General features: G+C 41.9%; 1 protein-coding gene across 2 annotated transcripts in view; it reads left to right on the forward strand.

The window, feature by feature from the left end:
• Window positions 1-20132: 20132 nt before the first annotated feature.
• The window catches only part of NLK (nemo like kinase), a 130521-nt gene continuing 126603 nt past the window's right edge, over window positions 20133-24050 (forward strand). For both annotated transcript variants that reach the window (XM_074189027.1, XM_074189028.1), the window contains exon 1: window positions 20133-21524. In XM_074189027.1, coding sequence (XP_074045128.1) covers window positions 21064-21524 — 461 coding nt within the window. In that variant the 5' untranslated portion in view covers window positions 20133-21063. The remainder of the gene's footprint in view (window positions 21525-24050) is intronic.

Here is a 24050-nt window from a genome sequence, read left to right on the forward strand (position 1 = left end):
TGACCCAGAGGAAGTCATCCAACGATGCATGCCAAGTCTGTTATGGTAGAAATCTGAAACTCTGTGGGACTGAAGTTCCTCATGCTCCAGGGACCTGTGTGAGTTTTCTACCTGTATACCATATAGAATCTCAGGGCTATCAATGTGCTTCTCAAATCTGTAGAGGGAACTTTGGAGGTATGGGGAAGGGTGAGATGTTCACCAGTTCACCAGTGATAGAGAAGTCTATGATGCTTGTACCTATAGCCCAAGGCCTACTGCTTCAAACAAGAGTAGAAGCTTCTGAAACCCCAATTCTAGAGGCATGGCCTGTCTAGCTTCTCTCACCCCAATCTAGAATAAATCTCTACCAGATCAGACATTTTTTCACACATTTCAAATGGGTGCTTATGACTAGATGATAAGATGGACATTAGCAACCATCTGAAGAAGGCATCGCACAATAGAAACAGGACTGGATTTGGAGTTAGATATCTTGATTTTTGAATCTCAGCCCTACCACTTACTACCTGTGTAACCCCAGATGGATCACTTACCCTCATTAGGTCTCAATTTCCTCACCTATAAAATGAAAGTATTAGATTATATAATCTGAAATTTCACTTCAGATGGTCAAAAATGAAGCCTAATTCATACATGCATTTGATATTACAAAATATTTGACATTTCATGAATATATCCTATGGAATGGGAAAACATTTATTAAGTCCTTAATGTGTCCCAAGCCCCATGATATACACTGGGAATTCAAATAGAAAGGAAAAATTGTTCTCAAAGAACTCCCCCCCCCTTCAGATAACAGGGATATCATGATGATTGATAAAGGAAGGCTCATCTTTATGGTAGATACAAAGATCAGCAGGTGAATGAAGCAACAGAGAAGATGGTAAGCACCCATGAACTTTGGGGAGCAATTCCAGGCCATGTGGTCATTGACCAAGAACTATTGGGAAAAGGATAAGGACTCAGTGGTCAGGGAAGAGTGGGACTCTGGGTTATCTCCAAGAAAGGTAGGAATGGTAGGGGTGAGGAGCTGTCAGTGTCCAGTCAAGAATGAGTCCCATCAGCTGATGGAAACTAAGAAATAGGGGTTGGAGAATGAGGGAAAAGTTCCCTGAAGGGTCTGCACCTGCTATTGGTGAGCTAAGGCAGTTGCTGGTCCTCTGCCAATAATCGAATATAACGCCATAAAGTCAAGGATTGTGTCTCAGGGACATCAAAAACAGTAGGTGTTTAATAAATGCTGTGGATTGATCTAAATTGTAGACTTCCCTGTGCCTGGCAAAGTGCTCTGCATACAGAAGGCGCCAAATGAATGTGAATTAAATTTGCTGTCCCCTGGAGCCTTGCTGGCTTTTGACATCTCAGCTGTGCTGTGGTGGGAGGTTGTGGGGATGGGATTCCACAGTTGCTCTCTGGTGGACTGAACAGTGTATGTTTGTTTGCTTCTTGCCAGGCCTCCCTGTTTGAACTTCAGAATAGCCCTCTTAGGGAGTCATCTTTTTTTTTAGCTGCTCAAACTTTGAATTATTGATGCCTATTATCTTTTTTTAGGTTTTTTTTTTCATTTTTCTATTGAGGTCTATGATAAAATCTAATCAATTGTTTGTTTTAACCTGAGATATGCTATTTTCTTTTTTTTTTGCAAGGCAAATGGGGTTAAGTGGCTTGCCCAAAGCCACACAGCTAGGTAATTATTAAATGTCTGAGGCTGGATTTGAACCCAGGTACTCCTGACTCCAGGGCTGGTGCTTTATCCACTGCACCACCTAGCCGCCCAATATGCTAGTTTCATTCAAGTCTTAAAGTCTCCATGAGTTGCAGTATGACCCTGGGAAAGTCACTTCATTTATCTGAGTTTTAATGGCTTTCTCTGTACAATAAGAGATGGTTTAGATGTTAAGGACTACAACTCTAAGATCCCTTCCATCACCAAAAGAGCAAGACCTTATGATTGAAGTGTCTATTAAATTGTGGACATTTCACACATTGGGTCCTTTTTAACAAGGACCCAGGCTCAAAGAGATGGTTTTAGTTACTAAAATCTGTAATCAAGGTAGAATACGCTTCTTATACATATACATATTAACCCTTTACAACTGAGTTGGAAATAGAAAGAATGAATCATTATTTTAATTGTGCTTGTTAGCTAATATTTCATGTTTACAAAATAGATATATGTTATAGCAAATATGGATAAATGGAAAATGGTTAAAGTTCATTAACCAACGATGTCCAACATTAACCAAAGTATTTTTACCTTTCTTTTTATCTCTAGGGTTTAGCACAGTGTCTGGAACTTAACAAGCATATAAGAAATGTTTGTTGATAAACATAAATAAAAATCATCCATTTTGGGATGAAGGCACTTTTGATTTCATGCTTACATTACCGGATGACTTGGTAAATTAAACTATCAACATCTGATTAAGTGGAAATGTCTTGTTTTGGTGAACATTAGTTGGCAATTCCAATAAATGTTACACATTAGCTATTTAATGTTGGCCATGTTGCCTGTGTGTGCAGATTGTAATCAGAACATTTTTGAGGAACTTGGGTACAGTGTATGCTACCATGGTAAGGAAATCATTGGAGAGCAAGCCTGAGCTGAGAGCTGTAGCCCTGAAAATCACACTTTTATCTCAGCAATTTTGAAGTTACATATAGGTAACAGATAACCGACCTTCTAGACTGGCTTTTCAAGCAGGACCATTGAATTTCTGCTGGCAGAGCTTGCTATCCATAAGAAAAGAGAATAGAGGGAGTTGAGACAAAACCAGGAAAGACTATACAGATTCAATTTGTTCTTTGGACAGAGATGTTAAGCTGTAGAAGTATGATGTTCCTGTTTGTCTTGCCCCTGATACTTGAGGCATGGAGAACACCAAAGAGTCTGGGTAATACTGATTGTCACATGGAGAGCAAATTAATCAATCAGTCAAAAACCATGGACTGAGCCTACTGTTGTCCCAGGTACATGACAAAAATGCAACACTATCTGTCCTCTAGGATCATGAATTCTCTTGTGAAAATCGCATCTATGGTAGCCTTCCATACACTTCTAGATCCTCTCTGTTATGTGAGGATCAAAAGTTGCATTATCTTACTAGTCCAATGTCATTAGACCTTGATGTTACCAAGGAGGAGCTGATGGAATAGTGGTGGGCAGATAGTTTTAAGATAATTACTCTTTTTTTCTTTATTTTTATTTTTTATCCTAATAGTATTTTTTCCTAGTACATGTAAAAGTAATCTTCAACATTTTTTTTTGGTTTGTTTTTGCAAGGCAATGGGGTTAAGTGACTTGCCCAAGGTCACACAACTTAAGCATTAAGTGTCTGACACCGAATTTGAACTCAGGTCCTCCTGACTCCAGGGCCAGTGTTCTATCCACTGCATCACCTAAGCTGCCCCTCAACATTCATTCCAATTTTTTTTCTCTCTCTCTTCCCTGACTATTTCCCAAGATAGCAAGCAATCTGATATAGGTTATAGCCACAATATGTTAAACACATATCCATATTAGTCATGTTCTGAAGGAATAATCAGAACAAAAAGAATAAAGCACAAGAAAGAAACAATAATAAACAAAATTTAAAAAATGAAATAGTATGTTTGTGAAAAGAATTACATGAACTGATGCTGAGTGAAGGGAGCAGAACCAAGAGAACATTGCACACATTAACAACATTATGAGTTGATCAGCTATAATGGATGCAGCTCCTCTCAGCATCCAGAAACCTTGTTAAGGACAATGCCATCCACATCCAAAGGAAAAAAAAAAATACAAAACACATAAAACAAAAAACAAAAACACAGAATTTGAATGGATATATCTTCACTTTCTTATAACTTCTCTTATGGTTTTTCTTTCCTATCCCATGATTTTCTTTCTTTTCCCTTAGTCCTAATTCCTCATACACAAAATGATTAATATGAAAACATGTTAAACACAAATGTACATGTACAACTGTTACCAGACTTGAAGGGAAGGAAATAGAAAGGGAGGGTAATAGATGTAACTTATAAATATGCAAGTAGATGAATGTTGAAAAGCTTTTATAACATGTAATTGGAAAAATAAAATAAAATATTAATTAAAAATTTTAAAGAAAAAAAGGAAATAGTATGTTTTGATCTATATTCAAATTCCATAGTTTGTTTTCTGTATATGGATGGCATTTTCCATCAAGATTTTTAAAATTGTCTTTGATCTACCCTTTGATCTAACAATACCATTACTGATTCTGTATCCCAAATAGATCATAAACAAGGGGGAAAGATATGTAAAAAAATATTTATAGCAGCTTTTTTATAGTGGCAAAGGTAATTATTAAGTGTTTGAGACCGGATTTGAACCCAGGTACTCCTGACTCCAGTGCTTTATCCACTAGCCACCTAGCCACCTAGCCACCCCAATGGAATACTTTCTATAAGAAATGATGGGCAGGTGGATTTCAGAAAAAAATCTGAAAAGACTTTTATGGACTGATACTGAATGAAGTGAGCAGAACCAGGAGAACATTGTTCCCAGTTACAACAGCATTGTGTGATGATCAACTATGATAGACCTGCTATTCTCAACAAAACAGTGATCAGAGACAATTCTTGTTTTTGTTTTTGTTTTGTTTGTTTTTAGATTTTGCAAGGCAAATGAGGTTAAGTGACTTGCCCAAGGCCATACAGCTAGGTAATTAAGTGTCTGAGGCTGGATTTGAACTCAGGTACTCCTGACTCCAGGGCCTGTGCTCTATCCACTGTGCAACCTAGCCTCCCCTTGTTTCTTTTTTAATATAGAAATTCATTTATTTATTTTTCCAACTATATTCCAACAATACAAAGATAGTTTTCAACTTTCATATTTTTGATAAGATTTTGAATACTACATTTTCCTCCTTTCCTTTCTTCCCTCCCCTCTTCCCCTGACCACAAGTAATCTGACAGCGTCCTGGAAGTTCCAGATAGCTAGTTTTCTTCCCAAAGTATGATCTTTGGGTATTTGAGAGAAGGGTCTCTTCCTTTCCCCCATTAGGAATGTTTTTTGACCCTTGGACTCCCATGGAGGATTTTCCTTCTCTGGGATTATCTGGAATGTGAACTTCTAAGCCCTGAAAGGCAAAAATCAAAGTTTCCCCACCTTTCTGGGTGGATTTTAGGAGTGTTCCCTTAATTTTCCCATCATTCCCCCAGTCGGTGTTCCAGGTCCATTCAGAGATCCACCCGAAGGAACCTGGGAAAAGAAAGGGGATCTGGCTTGAAATCAAGCTGTGAACACTCCTTCCTCTGGTCTCTTCTGGGGCTTCCTCAAGGGGGAGTTCTGTGAATTTCATATGAGCCCCCAATTATACATGTATGTATGTATGTATAACATAAAGCATAAAACAAATTTTAAAAAATAGGAAACAGTATGTCTTGCTCTGCATTCAAACTCCATAGCTCTTTCTCTGGATATGGAAAGTATTTTTCATCACAAGTCCTTTAGAATTGTCTTGGATCATTGAACTGCTGAGGCTTGCTGTCTACCATAGCTGGTCATCACACAAAATTTCTGGTAATATGTACAATGTTCTCCTGGTTCTTCTCACTTAGCTCAGCATCAGTTCATGTAAATCTTTCCAGATTTTGGGGGCAGCTAGGTGGTGCAGTGGATAGAGCACTGGCCCTGGAGTCAGGAGTACCTGAGTTCAAATCCAGCCTCAGACACTTAATAAATTACTCAGCTGTGCGGCCTTAGGCAAGTCACGTAACCCCATTTGCCTTGCAAAATCTAAAAGCAAAAAAAAAAAACAAGAATTGTCTCTGATCACTGTTTTGTTGAGAATAGCAGGTCTATCATAATTGATCATCACACAATGCTGTTGTAACTGGAAACAATGTTCTCCTGGTTCTACTCACTTCATTCAGTATCAGTCCATAAAAGTCTTTTCAGATTTTTTCCTGAAATCCACCTGCCCATCATTTCTTATAGAAAGTATTCCATTGGGGCGCCTAGGTGGCGTAGTGGATAGAGCACCGGCCTTGGAGTCAGGAGTACCTGGGTTCAAATCCGGTCTCAAACACTTAATAATGACCTAGCTGTGTGGCCTTGGGCAAGCCACTTAACCCCGTTGCCTTGCAAAAAACCTAAAAAAAAAAAAAGTATTCCATTACCACAATTCATATACCACCATTTGTTCAGTTGTTTCCCAACTGATAGGCATTTCCTCAATTTCCAATTCTTTGCCAGCACAAAAAGAACTGTGATAATTGCTTTTGTATCTGTGGATCCTTTTTCCTTTTTTATGATGAAGATCATTTCTAACTGTATACCAAGATCTTTTAACACCTTCCTAAAGAAATTCAAAATTAAAGCCAAAAACATATGGTGGTCTTTGTTGTCTTGAGTAAATAATCTTTCCTTTTGTTCTTTAAAATTTCCAAAGAGATGACAAAAAGGAAGATTGATCTGCTTCTTACATAACCTGACTTGGAGCACTTGTCAGTCCTGCCAAGGAAAAATGTTGAACACACACACACACACACACACACACACACACACACACACACACATACTTCTTGGTCACAGTGCTTGGAATTACCTCTTTTTTCCAGGCTGGAGATTGCATCAGTTTTGGACAGGCCTCATCAGTACCCTCTGCCCCCTCTAACCGGAGGGTTGGAGGCCAGAACAAAGAACTCCAAAGCCTTCTTTGAAAAAACGACTCTCAGGCCAGCCAATTCTTCACTTCCTACCAGCTGCTCTTTTGGATTCCATTCACTATTGACAGGCGCCCCAACCATCCTCATTCCCCAAACTCTCTCCCCTCCCCCTTTCAACTTCCTTTTGTGGGCTGTCTTCTCCCCTTAGACTGGAAACTCCTTAAGGGCAGGAGCTGTCTTTCTTTTTCTTATTTGTATTCCCAATGCTTAGCATAATATCTCGCATATTGTAGTTATTTAAAATGTTTATTGAATATATAAATGTGTTTGTGAGTCTGTTTCATATTTGTTATATATATGATAGATATTTCAATATATCTCAAAACTATGTGAGATATATGTTCATAGGCATGGACATATATGTGTGTGTGCATATATACACATATGTATCATGAATAATGGAGGAGATGATCAACATTAACCAAGGGAGCACAGGATGGGTTAGTCGAAGAACAGCTAACCCCGATTTAAGGTTCTCAGTGCATTCACACTCCCAAGACAATACAATTCACAAGTCCCCACTGATTAATTCCTTCTATTGGTCATCAAGAGGACATATTAAGCAACTAGGGCCTCACCAAATGTCTATCTGCCTTACCACAGCCATCTACTGCCCCTTCCTTTCTACTCCTTGTTTTGGAAACAGTAAACAAATAACTACTACCATTACTCTCAGAAAGAACCTCCATCCTAGAACTCCATTCCCTTGCCACTACTTTTCTTTTTATTTAAGGCAATAGGGTTAAGTGGCTTGCCCAAGGTCACACAGCTAGGCTATTATTAAGTGTCTGAGGTCTGATTTGAACTCAGGTCCTCCTAACTCCAGGGCCAGCACTCTATCCACTGTACTACCTAGTTGCCCCTGCCACCACTTCTTTAATTCATTTGTTTCTCCCTAGTAGAAGATAAGCTCCCAGAAGGCAGGCACCATTTCACTTTAGTTTTGTATTCCCAGGACCTAGCATAGTGCTTGGACAAAGTAGGCATTTCATAAATGCTTTTCCATTCATTCATTCAAGTTTGCAAGGAGAGGCCCATGGATGGGTTATATATCTGTCAAAAGACCAGCCGAGCTAGTTCTGGAGACTTCTATCACTTGCCCACCAGGTAATGAGCATTTCTCAGCCTTAGAAACTCATGAAAATGATTACTAAGGAGTGGGGGAAGAGAGGACTAAGATCTTGCTTTGGTGGAATTAGTACCCACACTAATGAAATTAGAGACCTTTTGAAGTCTTGGAAGTATCATGATGATGATGATGATAAAATGCTATATAACTAAAAGCTATTATTACCAAATATTTGTTCAGTGACTCACCACAAAAATCCTTCACTGATGTCCTTCTATGTGAAGATAATCCTCAGACACAATCCCAACCTTCTGTGAGAAAAATAGAAGACAAAGGCATGGAATATAAGTTCAGTTGAAGGAAATAGGGCTGTTTGGTTAGTGAAGAGAAGATTGAGAGCCTGGATGGTTGACTTCAAATATTGAAAGAGCTGTCATGTGGAAGAGGGATTAGACCACAGAGGACAGAACCAGAATCAATGGATAGAATTTGAAAAGAGATCAATTTGGGCTTGAGGATCAGAAAAAGTTTCTTAACAGTTCTAGTCATTCAACCATAGCATAGGCTTATCCTGGATGGAGTAGGTTTCTTTTCCAAAGAGGAAAAGACTCACAGACCCAAAGAGGGTTTTTAAAAGTGGGGCAGGACTACAAAGGCAGGTTATCATTTATAATTTCATCTGGTCTATTGTGCCTTGGTTAGAGATGTCAGTAAGTGGAAGCATCTACTGAGCTTGGGTCCCTGTTGTCAAAGGCACCATGAATGAAATTCAAGAAATTTGAAAGATAATTTTGTCATAGGGTCATTAAAGGTTGTTGGAAGGCATCTTAGAATTAGAGTCCATAGCACCTAGTCCATATCTTTTATTTTATAAAGAAGTAAATTGGGTTCAAACCATAACTCTGAGACTGGATAACCACTCATTGGGTACATAATAACAGGAATTAATTTGGTGGAAGGGATGAACTAGATAGATGACTGTTGAGGTACCTTTTAACTCTCAAATTCTGTGGGTCTCTGACTCATGTATTTGTTTCATAGAATGTACTGCTCAAAGAGATCTTTCAGACAATTTAGTCTAATCTTTTCATTTTCCAAAGGAGGAAATAGAGAGGAACAATTCACCTAATTTTCCAAGCTGTTTATATGTGTGTTGTAGCCCTTACTCAAACAGGTCTTGTGTATCTGGTCCTCATTATTTCAGCCATTGGGGTCAGAGATACACCCAGAGTAATTTGGCAGGGAATCTATTCCTCAAGATCAATTAGTTCATTCTGAGTCACTCCCTCTTTTTTCAGAGGTGCTAGTAGAGATTAATACAATGACAAGATACCATTGAAAAGGAGGATGGTACACATCAGGGAAGAGGAAGAATGGTGTCCTTAGAGGCCCAAGTTCCTTATGGGATGGGTGAGGAAGACTATAACACATTTCTATTTATGCATTAATCTAGGAATATTTCCTTAAACAAAGTGGGATATGGGTAACAAATATGAAGTCTTGAAGGAAACATAATTCAATTCAGAATAGAAAATGACAGAATAACAGATTCTTAGAGTGAGAAGAAATCTCAGAAGCCATCTAGTTCCAATAATGTCTTAACAGGAATCCTCTCTATAACATTTCCCCAGTCTCTTCTAAAAGATCTCCAATAATGCATTTTAGAAACAAGGCCTAAGGGAAATGCACCTGTCTCCTTTCGATGAAAAGGTAAGGGATTATGGGTGTAGAACATTTCATATATGACCAGTCTCTCTGTCAGCTGATTTTGTTTAATAGTTGCTGTTGGTATAAGGGAAAATTTATTGAGAATGAGGAGGGGTGAGGAAGAGTTTGCATCCAGAAATAACTATAGTAGAAAAACAAGAGACATAAATAAAACTTTAAAAAAAAGGAAGCTCTTCAGTCTGCTGCACCACTCAGCTACCCTACAGCACATTTAAGAAGAGGGACAGAGTAAAAGGAGAGAGAAGATAGAGTGCATGGTAGTGGGGAAGTACAAATGGAGGGAGTTGCAATCAGCAATGGCAATGGTGGAAAAATATGGAAGTAGTTTTTGTGATGGACTTATCCTAAAGAATGTGATCCACCTGCCATAGAGCTGGTGATGTTGGAACACAGACTGAAGAACATTTATTATCATTATTATTATTATTATTATTAGGGGGGATTGTGGGGCAAATGGGGTTGTGTGGCTTGCCCAGGATCACACAGCTGGGTGATTGTTGAGTGTCTGAGGCCGGATTTGAACCCAGGTGCTCCTGGTTCCAGGGCCGGTGCTCTGTCCACTGTACCACCTAGCTGCCCCTATTATTATTTTTTTAATTTTAATTTTAATTTCTTCCTCTTTCCTCTACTTATTGCTTATGAGGGTTGATATTTTGGGGGGAGGGGGTATTATGTTTACTCTTAAACAAGAATATTTTAGTAATGTATAAAAAAAACATTTACACAAAAATAAAATAAATATAATTGAAAAAGACTAAAAGGGGGCAGCTAGGTAGTGCAGGGGATAGAGCATCGGCCCTGGAGTCAGGAGTACCTGAGTTCAAATCCGGCCTCAGACACTTAATAATTACCTAGCTGTGTAGCCTTGGGCAGGCCACTTACCCGCATTGCCTAGCAAAAACTAAAAAAAAGACTAAAAAAAGATCTTATTATATTTGTATGACAAAGTAATTTTCTATGTTTAATAACAATTGAGAATGAGCCTATATCCGTTAAAATTATATAAATGAAGAAACAAAACTCAGGTGAACTTTTACTGGTTCTAACAGGACTTAAATATTGTGGAGTCTTTAGAAAGAAATTGGGTTGAGTATCCACCAAAGGAAAACCAAATGGATGAAGAACTTTTACTACTCATTTTATGAGATCCAACAAAAGGGCAACATATAGAGCTTGTCCGTAAGTATATATATCTGAATAAGCAATGAATTTAGCCCAAAATTAAATAGGAGGTGACTGGCAGGTAAGGTTGCCTTCAGGTAATTACAAAGCTCCTTTAATGACCTCAAACTCATCCTGGGAAAAAAAATCATTTTTATTATCAATATTCTTCTAGCATTACCTTTTGACTTTGAGACATAGGACACATTCATTTCCTCTCTCCCTCTCCCTCCCACCCCACCCCCAATAAAAAATGAAAATGGTACAGAAGACAGTGGAAAGGTACAAGGGGGGTATGAGCAGTCATACATAAGTCATATAAAAGGAGGTCATCAAGTGTTTCTTAAACTTCTAGTAAGTGCTGGCCACTGTGCTAAACAGTAGCCAAACAAAGGAAGGAAAAAGAATCTCTACAAATAGCTAAGTATAAATAAACTGGAGATAAGATACATGGAAGAGAATCAACAGAAGAAAGGAACTAGCTTTAAGAGGGATTGGGAAAGACTATCTTAGATAATGAATAAGGAACTTTGGAGAACTGACTTCCTTTATCAAGGTAACAGAATTAAAAGAGTTGGGCTGATCACATGGAAAGGGCAAAGAATGATGCATGGACAGCCCAAGTATTCCAATGATATTCCCAAAGAAAGACAGGAAGTGCCCCTCCAGGGACTCCAGCATATTGGTAAATGCCTCCTGCTCCCCTCTCCACCACCCCACCCCCTGATCATGCACACTTCTGGGAGGATATGAACAAATGTCACCCAAAATGACCAAGCATAGATGGGCTGCTATACACATCATTGAAAAGAAAATCCAAATAGATAAAGACCATTCTGAGTTTTTGAAGATATATAAGTTACTTTTCTCCATATGAGATTTTAAAAAATACTCTTGTTTTTATTGATCAGAAAATTAAATGATTAATAACGGAGGAAGTGAGAAAGAGGAAATGGATTACAGTACACAATAGCAATTTTTCTAGCATCTGAGGACCTGGATTCAGATTCTTCCTCTGACCCTTATAACTGGATGACTTTAGGAATGTCCGTAAACCTCCCTGGACCTCAGTTTTCTCTTCTGTAAAATGAGGAGGTTGAACTAGAAGAACTCTGACATCCCAGATCTAGATCTAGGATTTTTACACAGAAGTAATCTCCTTGTGATTGTTTCCTATTGCGAAAGGAGGAGGGAAGTTCATCCTGGAAGTCTGGGAGGCAGGAATAGCCTTGTTAACTTAAAAGCCTCTACATGTTCCAACTAACTGGAGTTTTAAAAAAATGCTCATTATAATTTATCTGACTCCTTCTTGGGATCTGCCTTATCTTTTGTCTTCTTGACTTAGAGCCCAAGGTTCTAAGAATTTTTGTTTCCACTGATGGCTCTGGTTAGTACCTAGCACCCTGACCCAGTTCACGCCATGAGAATCATTTACCCTTGCTTCTGGCTCTACTGGAGGCTGTTTTGACTAATGATTGCCAGCCTTCACTACAGATAGTCTCCTTTTTCCTCACCATACCATCAGTTGGCTGAACCTGAGACCATGGCACAAAGAATGGAGATGAGTCAGCTGGCACTTTTCTCCTTCCTTTTATTTTTATTTTTTAGGTTTTTGCAAGGCAAATGGGGTTAAGTGGCTTGCCCAAGGCCACACAGCTAGGTAATTTTTAAGTGTCTGAGACCAGATTTGAACCCAGGTACTCCTGACTCCAAGGCCAGTGCTTTATACACTACGCCACCTAGCCGCCTCCTCTCCTTCCTTTTAAAGAAAAATCATTTAATTTTTTCAGCTGACAAAAATACATATCTCCCCTATCCTCAGTCATTCACCCACATTGAAAAAGAAAGAAAAACAAAACTTTTCCAACAAATATTCATGGTGAAGTAAAACAAATACCCCTGCTGGCAAAATATAATTCTCAATCTGCATTCTGAGTTTGTCACCTTTGTCAGGAAATGAACAACATATTTTGTCATAAATCATCTAGAATATCACACACACACACACACACACACACACACACACACACACACACACACACACAAACACAAGCGCATGCACATAGTCTTTTGGGAGCTCTTTCTTTGAACTGAACCAGGCTGGATGGACCACAGAGAGAGCTGGGTTACAAGTATATATAGGATGAATGTTTGCATTGTTTGATCGTTTTGGAGATCATCCAATCCAATCCCCACACTTTACTAATGAAGAAAATGAGACACACAGGGAAGAAATGACCTCTCCAAAGTAACTTGAGTAGCAAGTGACATAATCAGGATTTGAACTGACTTCAAATTCACACCTCTTTCCTGAATTCTTTTCCTTTCTACAACACGCTACCTCAAATTGCATCCTTTTAATAGGACTTCAGCTCATGCTAGCTATTCTCCTTTCTATTCCTTAAAATGGAGGTAGAAACTAGAATCCAAATAGAGAAGTACAATGAAGAGGTTAATTACTCTGATAATTAATAAAGTATTACTTATATCTTGATTAAGTTTCTGCTAGAGACAATTTAAGTCAAATTATTTTCATGCTTAATGGAAACCAAAAAGCTGTTAATTATATATAAATTTAAAAAGTTAAAAACAAACATACAAAAAAAACCCTTGGACTTAGCTTCATTTCCTATGCCTTTCAATATTGGTTATTTTTTTGTGACTCTGAGCTTCCCATCCCATGGATACATCATAGTTTGTTTAGCCAGTCTCAAATCACAAGGTTTTTTGCTTGGTTTTTTTTTTTTTTGAGAAAGGACATTGACAAGTTGGAATAGTGACCAAATGGGTAAGGGCACCCAAAGCAATGTAATATGAGGACCTGTTGAAAGAACTAAGGTTGTAATTCAGTCTAGAGAAGAAAAAAGTAGAGGATGAGATAATAGAGGGACCATGACTACTGAGTCTTTAAATATTTGAAGGACTTCTGGATGAATTTTTTTTTTTGACTTGATCCCAGAGCATGGAAATTGATATATCAGCTCAATATAAGAGAACATTTTTCTAAAAGTGAGTAGAGTCAGACAGCGTAATAATTTCTCTCAGGTGGCAATAGTCAGTTTTCTCTCCCTTTGGGTCTTCAAGCATAGGAATGGATTGTCACTTGCTAGGGATCTTTTAAATAGGATTCAGGCTCTAGTTAGATATTAGATTGGATGACCCTTGAGAGCCTCTCCATTTCTAGGATCCAATGATTCTATCTAAGCTAAGAGGGGGAAAGACCTAAAAATCAGAGCTGTGCAAAAATAGAATGAGCTCTCTGAGGAAGTACTGTGACCTCTCTGCCATTTCAGGAGCTGAAGCAGAATGATGGAAGTAGGTTGCTCAGTTAAATCCTAGCTGAATTGAGCCTTGAAGGAAATGAAGAGAAGTGAGGAGAGAATGCATGCTAAGCATGTACTACCCTATCTATGGGATGGTAGAGAGGTAAGGGATGGAATAGCAAAGGTTTTTTTGTTTAGTCATTTTTCAGTTGTATCTGATTCTTCCTGAGCCCATTTGGGGTTTTCTTGGCAAAGATACTGGAATGGTTTGTTATTTTCTTTTCCAGCTCATTTTACAGATAAGGAAACTGAGACAAAGTTAAATGACTTGACCAGGATCACATAGATAGGAAGTGTTTGAGAACAGATTTGGACTTAGATCTTTCTGATTTCAGATTGGTGCTCTATCCACTATGCAACCTAGCTGCCTCTATGCCAAGAGAAATAAACTTATTAAGGAAATAATTTCCTTTGGTAGAAAAATATGTGGTGAAGGGAACAAGTTGAAATAGATCTAGAAATGAAGGGCAGATTCATACTGTGAAAGGGTCTCCATTAAGAATAAGGAGGTGATGACTGCCTTCATCCGATCACTCCCAGAGTCTCATGTTCAGTTTGTATGCCACAGCTTAAGGAAGATATTGGCCAGTGGAGAATGTCCAGAAGGGGATAACCAGGATTTCTGAAGATCAGATGAAAGAACTGAGAATGTTGAGCCTGGAGGGAAAGGGTCTATGGAGCCAGGATGGAGGAAAGGAACATAACATATGGAACATATGGAACAGACTTTAGCCTCATTCTGACTAGCTCCAAAGGCAAAAGCCCAGGAACACTGGGTGGCAGATATTAAGAGGCCCATTTAGGATTGATGCCAGCGTCACCTTAGCTTGGAAATTCCCTAATAATTAGAGCTATTCAAAAGTAAAATGAAAGAAGGGATTCCTTTACTCTGGAAATGTTCAAGCTGAAGGTGGTTGATCATTTCTTTGGGTATACTGTGATGGAGATTCTTTTTCAGGTGGACCAGATATACCAAAATCTCTCCTGGTTCTAAAATGCTGTGAAATGTTCAAATGAGGAATTTGCATTCTATGCTAAAAAGGAATAAAGAGTCATTAATGATCCTTAACTGGTGTGGCATGGGGGGGGTGACATGGTCAGATCTGCACATGAGGAAGGTTCTTTTGGAAACTGTGCAGAATATGCATTGAAAAGAGGAGAGACTGGAAGTTAGGAAATCATTTAAGAAATGATTATAATAATGCTGGTCAGGATCAGGACCAGAATAACGGTTCCCCTCATTGCTCTATCAGCAAGCAAGTCACAAATTCGTCAGCTGCTCTGCTTTTCAGACAAAGAGTCCCAGCAGATGTCCAGATAGCTGAGGTCCTCCCATCAACAGGCAGATCTTAAATACCAAAAAGGATAGAAATAAACCAGCCTGCAAACATTTCATTAAGCTTCTACTGTATTCAAGGCACAGTAGTGGATATTAATGAAATATACAACGTAGTGCCTACCCCTAGTAGAGTCTGTTGTTGCTGTTCGTCCTTCCTTCTCAAAGAGGATCAATGACTTCAGGAGGGTGGTATCTTGATTTGCAAGTAAATTGGATTTAAGTGAGGCAGAACTGTGCAGTCATGAGCCTCACAATCTGTAGTTTACAATGTACCTGGAGAGGCAACACATATACATACACTCAGAAAATCAATCAACCAACAAAACATCTATTGAACACATATTATTAACCAGGCAATTAGTTAAGCAAAGAAAAAGTCAATAGATCCCTTGCCTTCAAGAAGCTTACAATTTGGCTTTTAAAAATAAAACTGGGGCGGCTAGGTGGCATAGTGGATAAAGCACCGGCCTTGGAGTCAGGAGTACCTGGGTTCAAATCTGGCCTCAGACACTTAATAATTACCTAGCTGTGTGGCCTTGGGCAAGCCACTTAACCCCATTTACCTTGCAAAAATCTAAAAAATAAAATAAAATAAAACTGATGTGGGGCAACCAGGCGGCACAGTAGATAGAGCACCAGCCCTGGAGTCAGGAGTACCTGAGTTCAAATCTGACCTCAGACACTTAATAATTATCTAGATGTGTGGCCTTGGGCAAGTCACTTAACCCCATTGCCTTGCAAAAAATAAATAAATAAATAAAACTGACTAGTAAAAATAGTAATAATACACAGAAGGGACAACTAGGTGGCTCAATAGATAGAGCACCAACCCTGAAGTCAGGAAGAACTGAGCTCAAATTTGGACTAAGATACTTAATAATGACCTAGCTGTGTGACCTTGGGCAAGTCACTTAGCCCCATTGCCTTGCAAAAACAAAATAATAATAATAATACACAGAAACTCATGGTAAAGCAGTCTTTTATAGGTGATAAAGTGAAGTTATCATCTTAGGGAAAGTTTCACAGAGCATCTGGGGCTTGAGTTGAGCCTTACAGAACACAAAAAAATAATTCACATGACTAGAGGGAAAAAAGCATATTCAAATTGAGGAAATTGTGAGCAAGGCTTAGAGGTGAGAACTGGCACTAGATATTCAGAGATTAGTAAGAAAATATGACTATAGGGAAGGGTTCATATGGGAAAGTACTGAACTTGTTTTGGTTGGCTTCCCAGAGAAATTCAAGGAGCAAGAGGTGATTCTATGAAAATTGACAAGATTTAGCAACTGTGATTCTGAGATCCTAAGTTTCAAAGAGGCAGATTTTGGCTGGCTGGTGGGAAAACCTTCCAAACAATTAGGAAATATGGAATACACTGCCTCTGGAAGTGGTGAAAGGAAGCGTTGAAAATCCTCTCACTGGAAGCTTCCAGACAAAATTTGAATGACCACTTGCTAGCAATATTATAGAAAAGGTATTTATGTTCAGATACTGGTCAGACTAGATGATATTTGTTGATATCCCTTTCATCTCAAAGATACTGTGTTTTTGTAATCTAGGTGAATTGGGAGATCCATTGAGAAAGATAGATTGGAAGTAGACCAGAGAAGATTTTGCTTAGCAGGATGAGGAGTTTGAGCAATAGGGAGCCATTGCACATTTCTGAACTGGAGAAGAGCTGTAAGTGGTGTTTAGGGATGATTTATCTGGCAATGACTCACTTGATCAAATAAATCCAGAGAGTCTAACAGCATGAAAACCAGTTAACGAATTATTGAAATAGACTCAGGACAGAGGTAATGAAAGTTTGAACCAGGATGAATGGGGGGGGGGGGGGGAGAAGATGATAAAGATGTTTCAAAAGGATAATTGAAACGAAATATTAATTGTGAATGGGAACAAAGGAGAGGGAGAAATTGAAGACACTGTAAGCCCAAGGTTTTGAAATAGTGAGAATGGCTATGAGACTGACAGGAATAGGAAATTAGGAGAAAAAACTAAATATTGATGAGCACTTTTTACATTTCTTGGCAGATACTGGAGTGGTTTGCCCTTTCCTTCTCATTTTGCAGATAAGGAAACTAAGACAAATGGGGTTAAGTGACTTATCCAGGGTCACTCAGCTGGTAAACTATCTGAAGCCACATTTAAATTCAGGAAGATAAATTCGATTTCAGACCCAGCACTCTATCCACTGAACCACCTAATTGCCCTTTTAACTGTGTAGTGCCCCCAGGTACTAAATTGCAGGGTGGTTACCATTTGTTTTTGTAAAGGGAATGTTCTATACTGAGTGTCTCTTCCCCCACCACCTCCCTTCTCTCTTGATATCACTGATTTAAATCAAAAAGAAATGTGATCTAACCAGATGTAGGGAAAAAAAAAGGAGGACTTGGACTTTTCAAAAGGATTTTCACTATGGGTTGGAATGGTTAGCAAGGGCTCCAAGGATTAGGAAAAGGTCTTTTGCATTCAGGGTTGGCCTTTTAAAGGAAAAGAGAAGGTTAGAGGGCATTGTAAGTAAGAACCCAAGCAAAGATTCAATGGTAAATGGAGCCTAGTGTATTTGGGGACCAATAAGGAGACCTGCCCTAATTGGAATCAAGTGTGTATTTGAAAAGTAGTGAGAGATAATTCTGGAAACAGATAAAGTAATTGTACAAAGCCTTGGTCCTCCTTCCTCATGCCAAGGAAATCTTGGTATTTTCCTTCTCTCTTGCCCATTTTTTCCCTTCAGGCAATGTGGTATAGTGAAAAGAAACACCCCCCCCCCCCCACCTCCAGGAAGAATCCTGTTTCACTTAATACTAGCTATGGGACCATCGCTCCTCCAAGCCTCAATTTCTGCAGCTGTAAAATGGGTGATAATCTCTGGGTTGTCTTAAATGAGATAATGCTACATCTGTAAGTCTATTGTCAAGTCTAAAGCCTAGGCAAATCTCAGATCTAAGTCATCCCAATTCCTTCAATCTTTCCCTACTTATAGCCTTTCCCCAACTCTTTCATCACTCCAATTGTCCCACATTGGACTTTTTCCAGTCCTACCCATCCTGCCTTCCACTGGAACAGGACCCAACCCATGCTTAGCATAAGAACAAGATCACCTCCCACACTTCCTGTACATTATATTCCGTTCAGGCATTCCAGTGTCCTGTTTGCTTTTTTAAAACAGCAACTGCTATCTTGCTGACTCACATCTCACTTCCAGTTTATCATCCCCAGAGCCTAAAAAAATCCGGAGGAGAAAGACCTCTCAGCTGATGCTTTGGGGAAGGCACGGCATGGACCCCCAGTGTATGTACCCCAGCCGGGCGAAAGCCAGGAGGGCAGAAACCTGGTCCCCAGCTTGTTGGCATCACTCAGCCAATCCCATTGTGCTTGGTGTTGTGGTTTGGGGTGCGTGTCTACCGGTCCCTCAGTTCATTTCATTTCAAGTCATTGAGGTTTTACTGAGAATCCCAAGTTCTGCTGGGTGCTGAGGATACAGAGAGTAAGAATGAGGTAAATAAAGGCTTCTGCCCTCAGAGAGCTTCTCTTCTATCGGAGGAGTCTTTCCAAGCTTGGAATTTTAAAAGACAAGATGCATGACTGTTCCTTCGCAGGAGTGAGCGTCCATAAATCACCTCCATCCTCTGCCCCAGGAAGCAGGCTTGGCACGCCGGTGGAGTCTCTGCATCGCCGCGGCTGGGATGCCGCAGCACGTGGGCAGCGGCAGGATGCCAAGGCTGGCTGAGACGCCGGCTGACCTCCGTGTTCCTCCCCTTTCGCCTGCTCTGGAAGCTGCCTCGGGTCGGGGCTGCTTGGCACGGGGAGAAGGCGAAGGCTGGAGGCTCCAGCTCGAGAGGACAGAACCATCCCGGTGGCTGGTCCTGCCTTCGGGCTCCGCCCACCCAAGCCAAGCCCCACCCCTTCGCGCAGGGCCCGCCCCGTCCTGGCGGCCCCGCCCCTTGAAGAGCCCTTCGCACAAATGACAGCGAGGTCTCCATAGCCCGACCCTATATGGAATCTGGGGGAGGGGCCCGCATCCACTCTCGTTTCCATTCGGCAATTTCAGCCGTCCATCTTGCCGACATCCCACCCCCGCTCCGTCCCCCGGTCAGGATTGGTGGGTCGGTTCTTTGTCTCCGGCCTATGATTGGCCCTTTCATTCCACCCCTCTCTTTCAGATCTTGTGGCCGAGGTTAGCACGCAGCTTCCTGCTCCTGCCCCCCTAGAAAAAGAAGAAGAAAAGAAAAACGGGGAAAAAAAGAGAGGCTAAAGAGAATGTCACCGAGAAGCTTTGGTTTCCGATTCGCTTTCGGGCCCGTCCTTCAGAACGCACTCTACCTCTTGATTGGATCGTAGACCTGCCTTTCGAGGCTCGAAGGCGGGATTTCCCAAGGAGCTCCCCACCTCGCCTCCACTGGCCGAGCCACCCGCCCGTCTGGGGCTCGGCAGCCGCGATTGGAGGCGGGCGCGGGGGGGCGGGCTCGGATTGGCGGAGGCGACCGGTCAGCGCGAGGCAGGGGCGGGGCCTCGGCGGCTGGTTGCGCGTGTCCGCCGCTGGCTCCGCTCTATCCGGCTGTGCAGGGAGGTGAGTCCGGCGGCGGCGGCGGCGGCGGCGGCGGCGGCTGCAGGAAGGAGGCGGCGGCGGCGGCGGCGGCGGCGGCGGCGGCTGAAGAGACCCCGAGGCGGCGGCGGCGGCGGCGGCGGCGGTGGCGGCCGGGAGCCGGGTGGGGGCGGGGGAGCCGGAGCAGCCGGGAGCCCGGCGGGGCCGGCGCGCGGGGGACCCACCCGCTCTCCCCCCAGCCCCGCGCGCGGCGGCGGCGGCGGCGGCAGGAGGCGGCAGGAGGCGGCCCGGGCGCAGCCGAGCTCCGGCGCTCCCCGCCCGCTGCAGCCGGGCCCCGGGCTCAGCCCGAGCCCCAGCCCGGGGCGGTTCCCTCTGCCTGGGCGCCGGATCGAGCCCGCAGCCGGCGCTGCCCATCGCGCCTCCCCTCCCCCTCCCCTTCCTCCTCCTCCTCCTCCTCACTTTCCCTGCTCTTTCTCTGCTCCTCGCCCCCTCGCCCCCCTTCCCTGCCACCTTCCCACATTGCCCGGCTCATCCTGCCCAGGGAAAGTTTAGCCGCCCCCGCCCCACCCCCACCCTCCCTCCCAGTCCGCCTGGCTGAAGAGGAAGGGGAGATGTAGGAAGAAGGCCGGGGGGTCCAGGGGGGGGGGGGGCTTCGTTCTCTGATTTCCCCCCCCATCTTCCAAGCCAGCGTTTTGTCGCGGTGGGGGGGGAGAAGGCGGAGCGAGGGGTTTATTTTGGAGGAGTTGGAAAGGTGTTCCGAAAAGGATGTGGGAATGGAAGGGGTAGGTGAAGCCACCGCACTCACAGGCTTCCCGGGCTGGCGTGGTTCTTGGGCCTTTTTGTGTGAGCCGTTCCGGGGGAGCAGGAGATTGGGCTTCTGTCCTCACCTTCAAAGTCAGTGGGCTCCCCCGACGTGCTAATGATGGAGTTTTAGTACTCACTTGTGGCAGGAATCCTGGGGGGAAGGGGTCCCTTTTTCTTTTTCTTTTTCTTTTGTTTTTATTTCTATTTTTTTGCACCACACACCCACAAAGGAAAAGAAAACACCAAGATCCTCTAAATTGTTCGGATTGATTGATGAAGACATAAAGCCAGTTAAGCTCTATGTTTTTTAAGGCGGAGTGGTGTTCTTCATTTTCAAATGGCCAAATGACAGCTTGACCCAATTTGTTTTCAAATCAAAGGGCATTTTTTAATGTCTCTTTGTGGCACGGCAGCCAACGCAAAAATGATGGCGGCTTACAACGGTGGTACATCTGCGGCGGCAGCGGCAGGTCACCACCACCACCATCACCACCACCTTCCACACCTTCCTCCTCCACACCTTCACCACCACCACCACCCTCAACACCATCTTCATCCCGGATCAGCTGCTGCCGTCCACCCCGTGCAGCAGCATACCTCTTCGGCGGCGGCCGCAGCGGCCGCAGCTGCGGCGGCCGCTGCCATGTTAAACCCCGGGCAACAACAGCCATATTTCCCATCACCGGCACCAGGTCAGGCCCCTGGACCAGCTGCCACGGCCCCAGCTCAGGTACAGGCTGCAGCAGCAGCTGCAGTTAAAGCGCACCATCATCAGCACTCACACCATCCACAGCAGCAACTGGACATCGAGCCGGACAGACCTATTGGATATGGAGCCTTTGGTGTTGTCTGGTGAGTATGAAAAGAAACGGCACCAACTCACTTTTCTTTCAGCTGTTGCGGTCGGGGCCTGACCGACCAGAAGGTGCGAACAGCCTTTGGCGTGTACTTTAGCACCCAGTCTGGCCACGCTTAGGGAAAGATCACCTCATGAGTTAGGGACAGGCTTAACATGCAGCCATTGCAGTAAGCCTGGGCTTGTGCCTAGGAACCAGGGCACAGTTAAGGTGGCAGTCTTGCTCAAGGGCATCGTGAGTGACTTGGCTTAGCGTCCGTGGACAAATGGATAGCCAGTGAAAGAATGACTTGAGTTACGGCTCTTCTCAAAGACCTTGCGAGATCACATCCAGAATTTGCAGTCATTTGTCCAGGCTTTTCAAGTACCACAACCATCCCAAGCTAAGCATGTACCTCATGCTAGAATTTTATCCTTACTTAGCCTACTTTTTTTACATAATAACTTACTCCCTTTCATCTTTATCAACCCTCATTTCATGACCCATCAAGGGCTTTTGCTGGTAGAGTTCATGGCTCTCTCAAACTGGATCATTTTAACAGTGCTGCATTCCTCAGAAGAAGAAAAGTTAGGCACACTTAAGCATATGTTCTTGACTGGCTTATTTTAGACCCATGAGGCTATTGTAGTCAACCCCTTTTTGGAAACCTGTTAAGAGCATGAATGGTCTTTCATTAACGAAGCATCATGTACAGTTTCTCGCTTAGGACATTACAGATGACATTGGTAGAATGTAGATATGCAGTAGCTTACATTTATTGTAAGATGTTTAGAGGCATTCAGGGGTCAGTTAAGTTACGCTCAAGCCTTGGTAGTTTGAATAGTGTAGAGATAAGTCTTTTTAAATCAAACGAAATTCCTTTACTTATTGAACTCTTAAGAATGTTTTAGAAGAGCAGAGAGACTTTTGAAAAGCAACACTTTGGTTTATTTTGTCTTCTTTGGAAGGTTAAGACACAGTCTTGCGATAAAAGTATCAATATTTAACAATGTAGAACTGTAGTTCTTACAACAATAATGGAGTTAGATGGGAAAACATTTCAGGGGTTAGGCTGTCCTTTACAAGGAACAGTGTTGTTATATGTGTAGAAAAGATTCCTGTTAATATTGAGTTTTCTCTAGGGGTAGACTGGATTGATTCCACACATCTATCCCATCCAAACCTTTTTCCAAAGGCGTCCTTCATTTTTCTCATGATGATTCTGTGATTAGCAAAAATGTATTTTTCTGCATTGTCTCTGACAATCTTGTCTTATTAGTTCAGATTTTTTCCTTTTATGTTTTCAAGCAGGATCTGATTCATTTCTGTCAAACCGAGACTCCTATACCTTAACCCAAACCCTCCTTTCCATTCTGAAGCTTCACCTGACTAGCTCCAAGATGGGAGCTCTCAGTTTTCTAGGATTGCCAGGAAGGAAGGCAGTAGCTACAAGAATGTCCTGCTCTGCTCTGCTCTGTCACTTCATTTTCAGCTCCTCATCCCCAGTGTTTCTGAAGCTTCAAGAAGGCAAAAAGTAGCCTCTTGACCAAAAGTATGGGAACCATTGGAAGTCTATTAAATAGAAAGAATGAGAACGTATTGAGACTTCCCTAGTTGAGGCTGCTATCTCTCCTGTGTGATAGAAAACAAAAATAAAAAGAGATGGATCTCAGCATTATTCGTGTTATGCTTTACATGTAACCCAAACAGATGTCAAAAGCAATATTATTTCTAGAAAATGCCAACAGTTGTGATTGTAGAGTAGGCATGGAAAAATGGAGGGGGGGAAGGAATATATGAGAAAAAAAGACTGGCCTAAGCAAGGGATTGATTACAGATGGATGAACAGACAGACAGATGGATGGAAATCCTTTTAGTGCTCTTTGGTAACCTTCAGATATAAAGAGAAAGACCCTCACAGCATGGGGCAAGTGCCTTGTGGTGGACTTATGGAAGGACATGGACAGGCTTTGCCTTGCACAGGCTAGGGTGACCTTACAATGATGCAGCTGAATCTAGAGCTTCATTTTTGGAGGGAATGCTTTCATTAGTAAGATCACAGATCCATTTGAGTATTTGCCAGAGGAAAAGGAAAGAGAAAGACTTTTGCAGTTGTGGAGTCAAACTTTTATCGTTGAAATATTCTAGTAAGGAAAGCTATAAAATAACGATAATATGAAATTGAAAAATTCCAAATAATGTAAGAAAAATATGCTTGAATTAGTTTTGAAATCTTTCACTAAATTAATGGGACACTTCTCTACACCAGACAGTTTAGAACAAAAGTATATGAACTATCTTTTATTGTTTGCTCTTACATCTGTGTTAGTTTTGATCCCCTCAGCTAAATTGTAAGATAATAGATAAAGGACCACATCTTAGGTTTTTGTCTCCCTCTCTGAAGTAGCTAGCTCAGTCCTAAACGTCTAGTTAGTGTTCATTCAACACACACATTTGCTCGTCGTTTAATTGATCTCTGCTAGTCAGGTTTGTCTCTTTTCTTCAACCAAACAAGTTCCTGTGTGTGTGCTGTTTTATGTGT

Source organism: Macrotis lagotis, chromosome 5, assembly GCF_037893015.1.
Source record: "Macrotis lagotis isolate mMagLag1 chromosome 5, bilby.v1.9.chrom.fasta, whole genome shotgun sequence".
Lineage (NCBI taxonomy): Eukaryota > Metazoa > Chordata > Mammalia > Peramelemorphia > Peramelidae > Macrotis > Macrotis lagotis.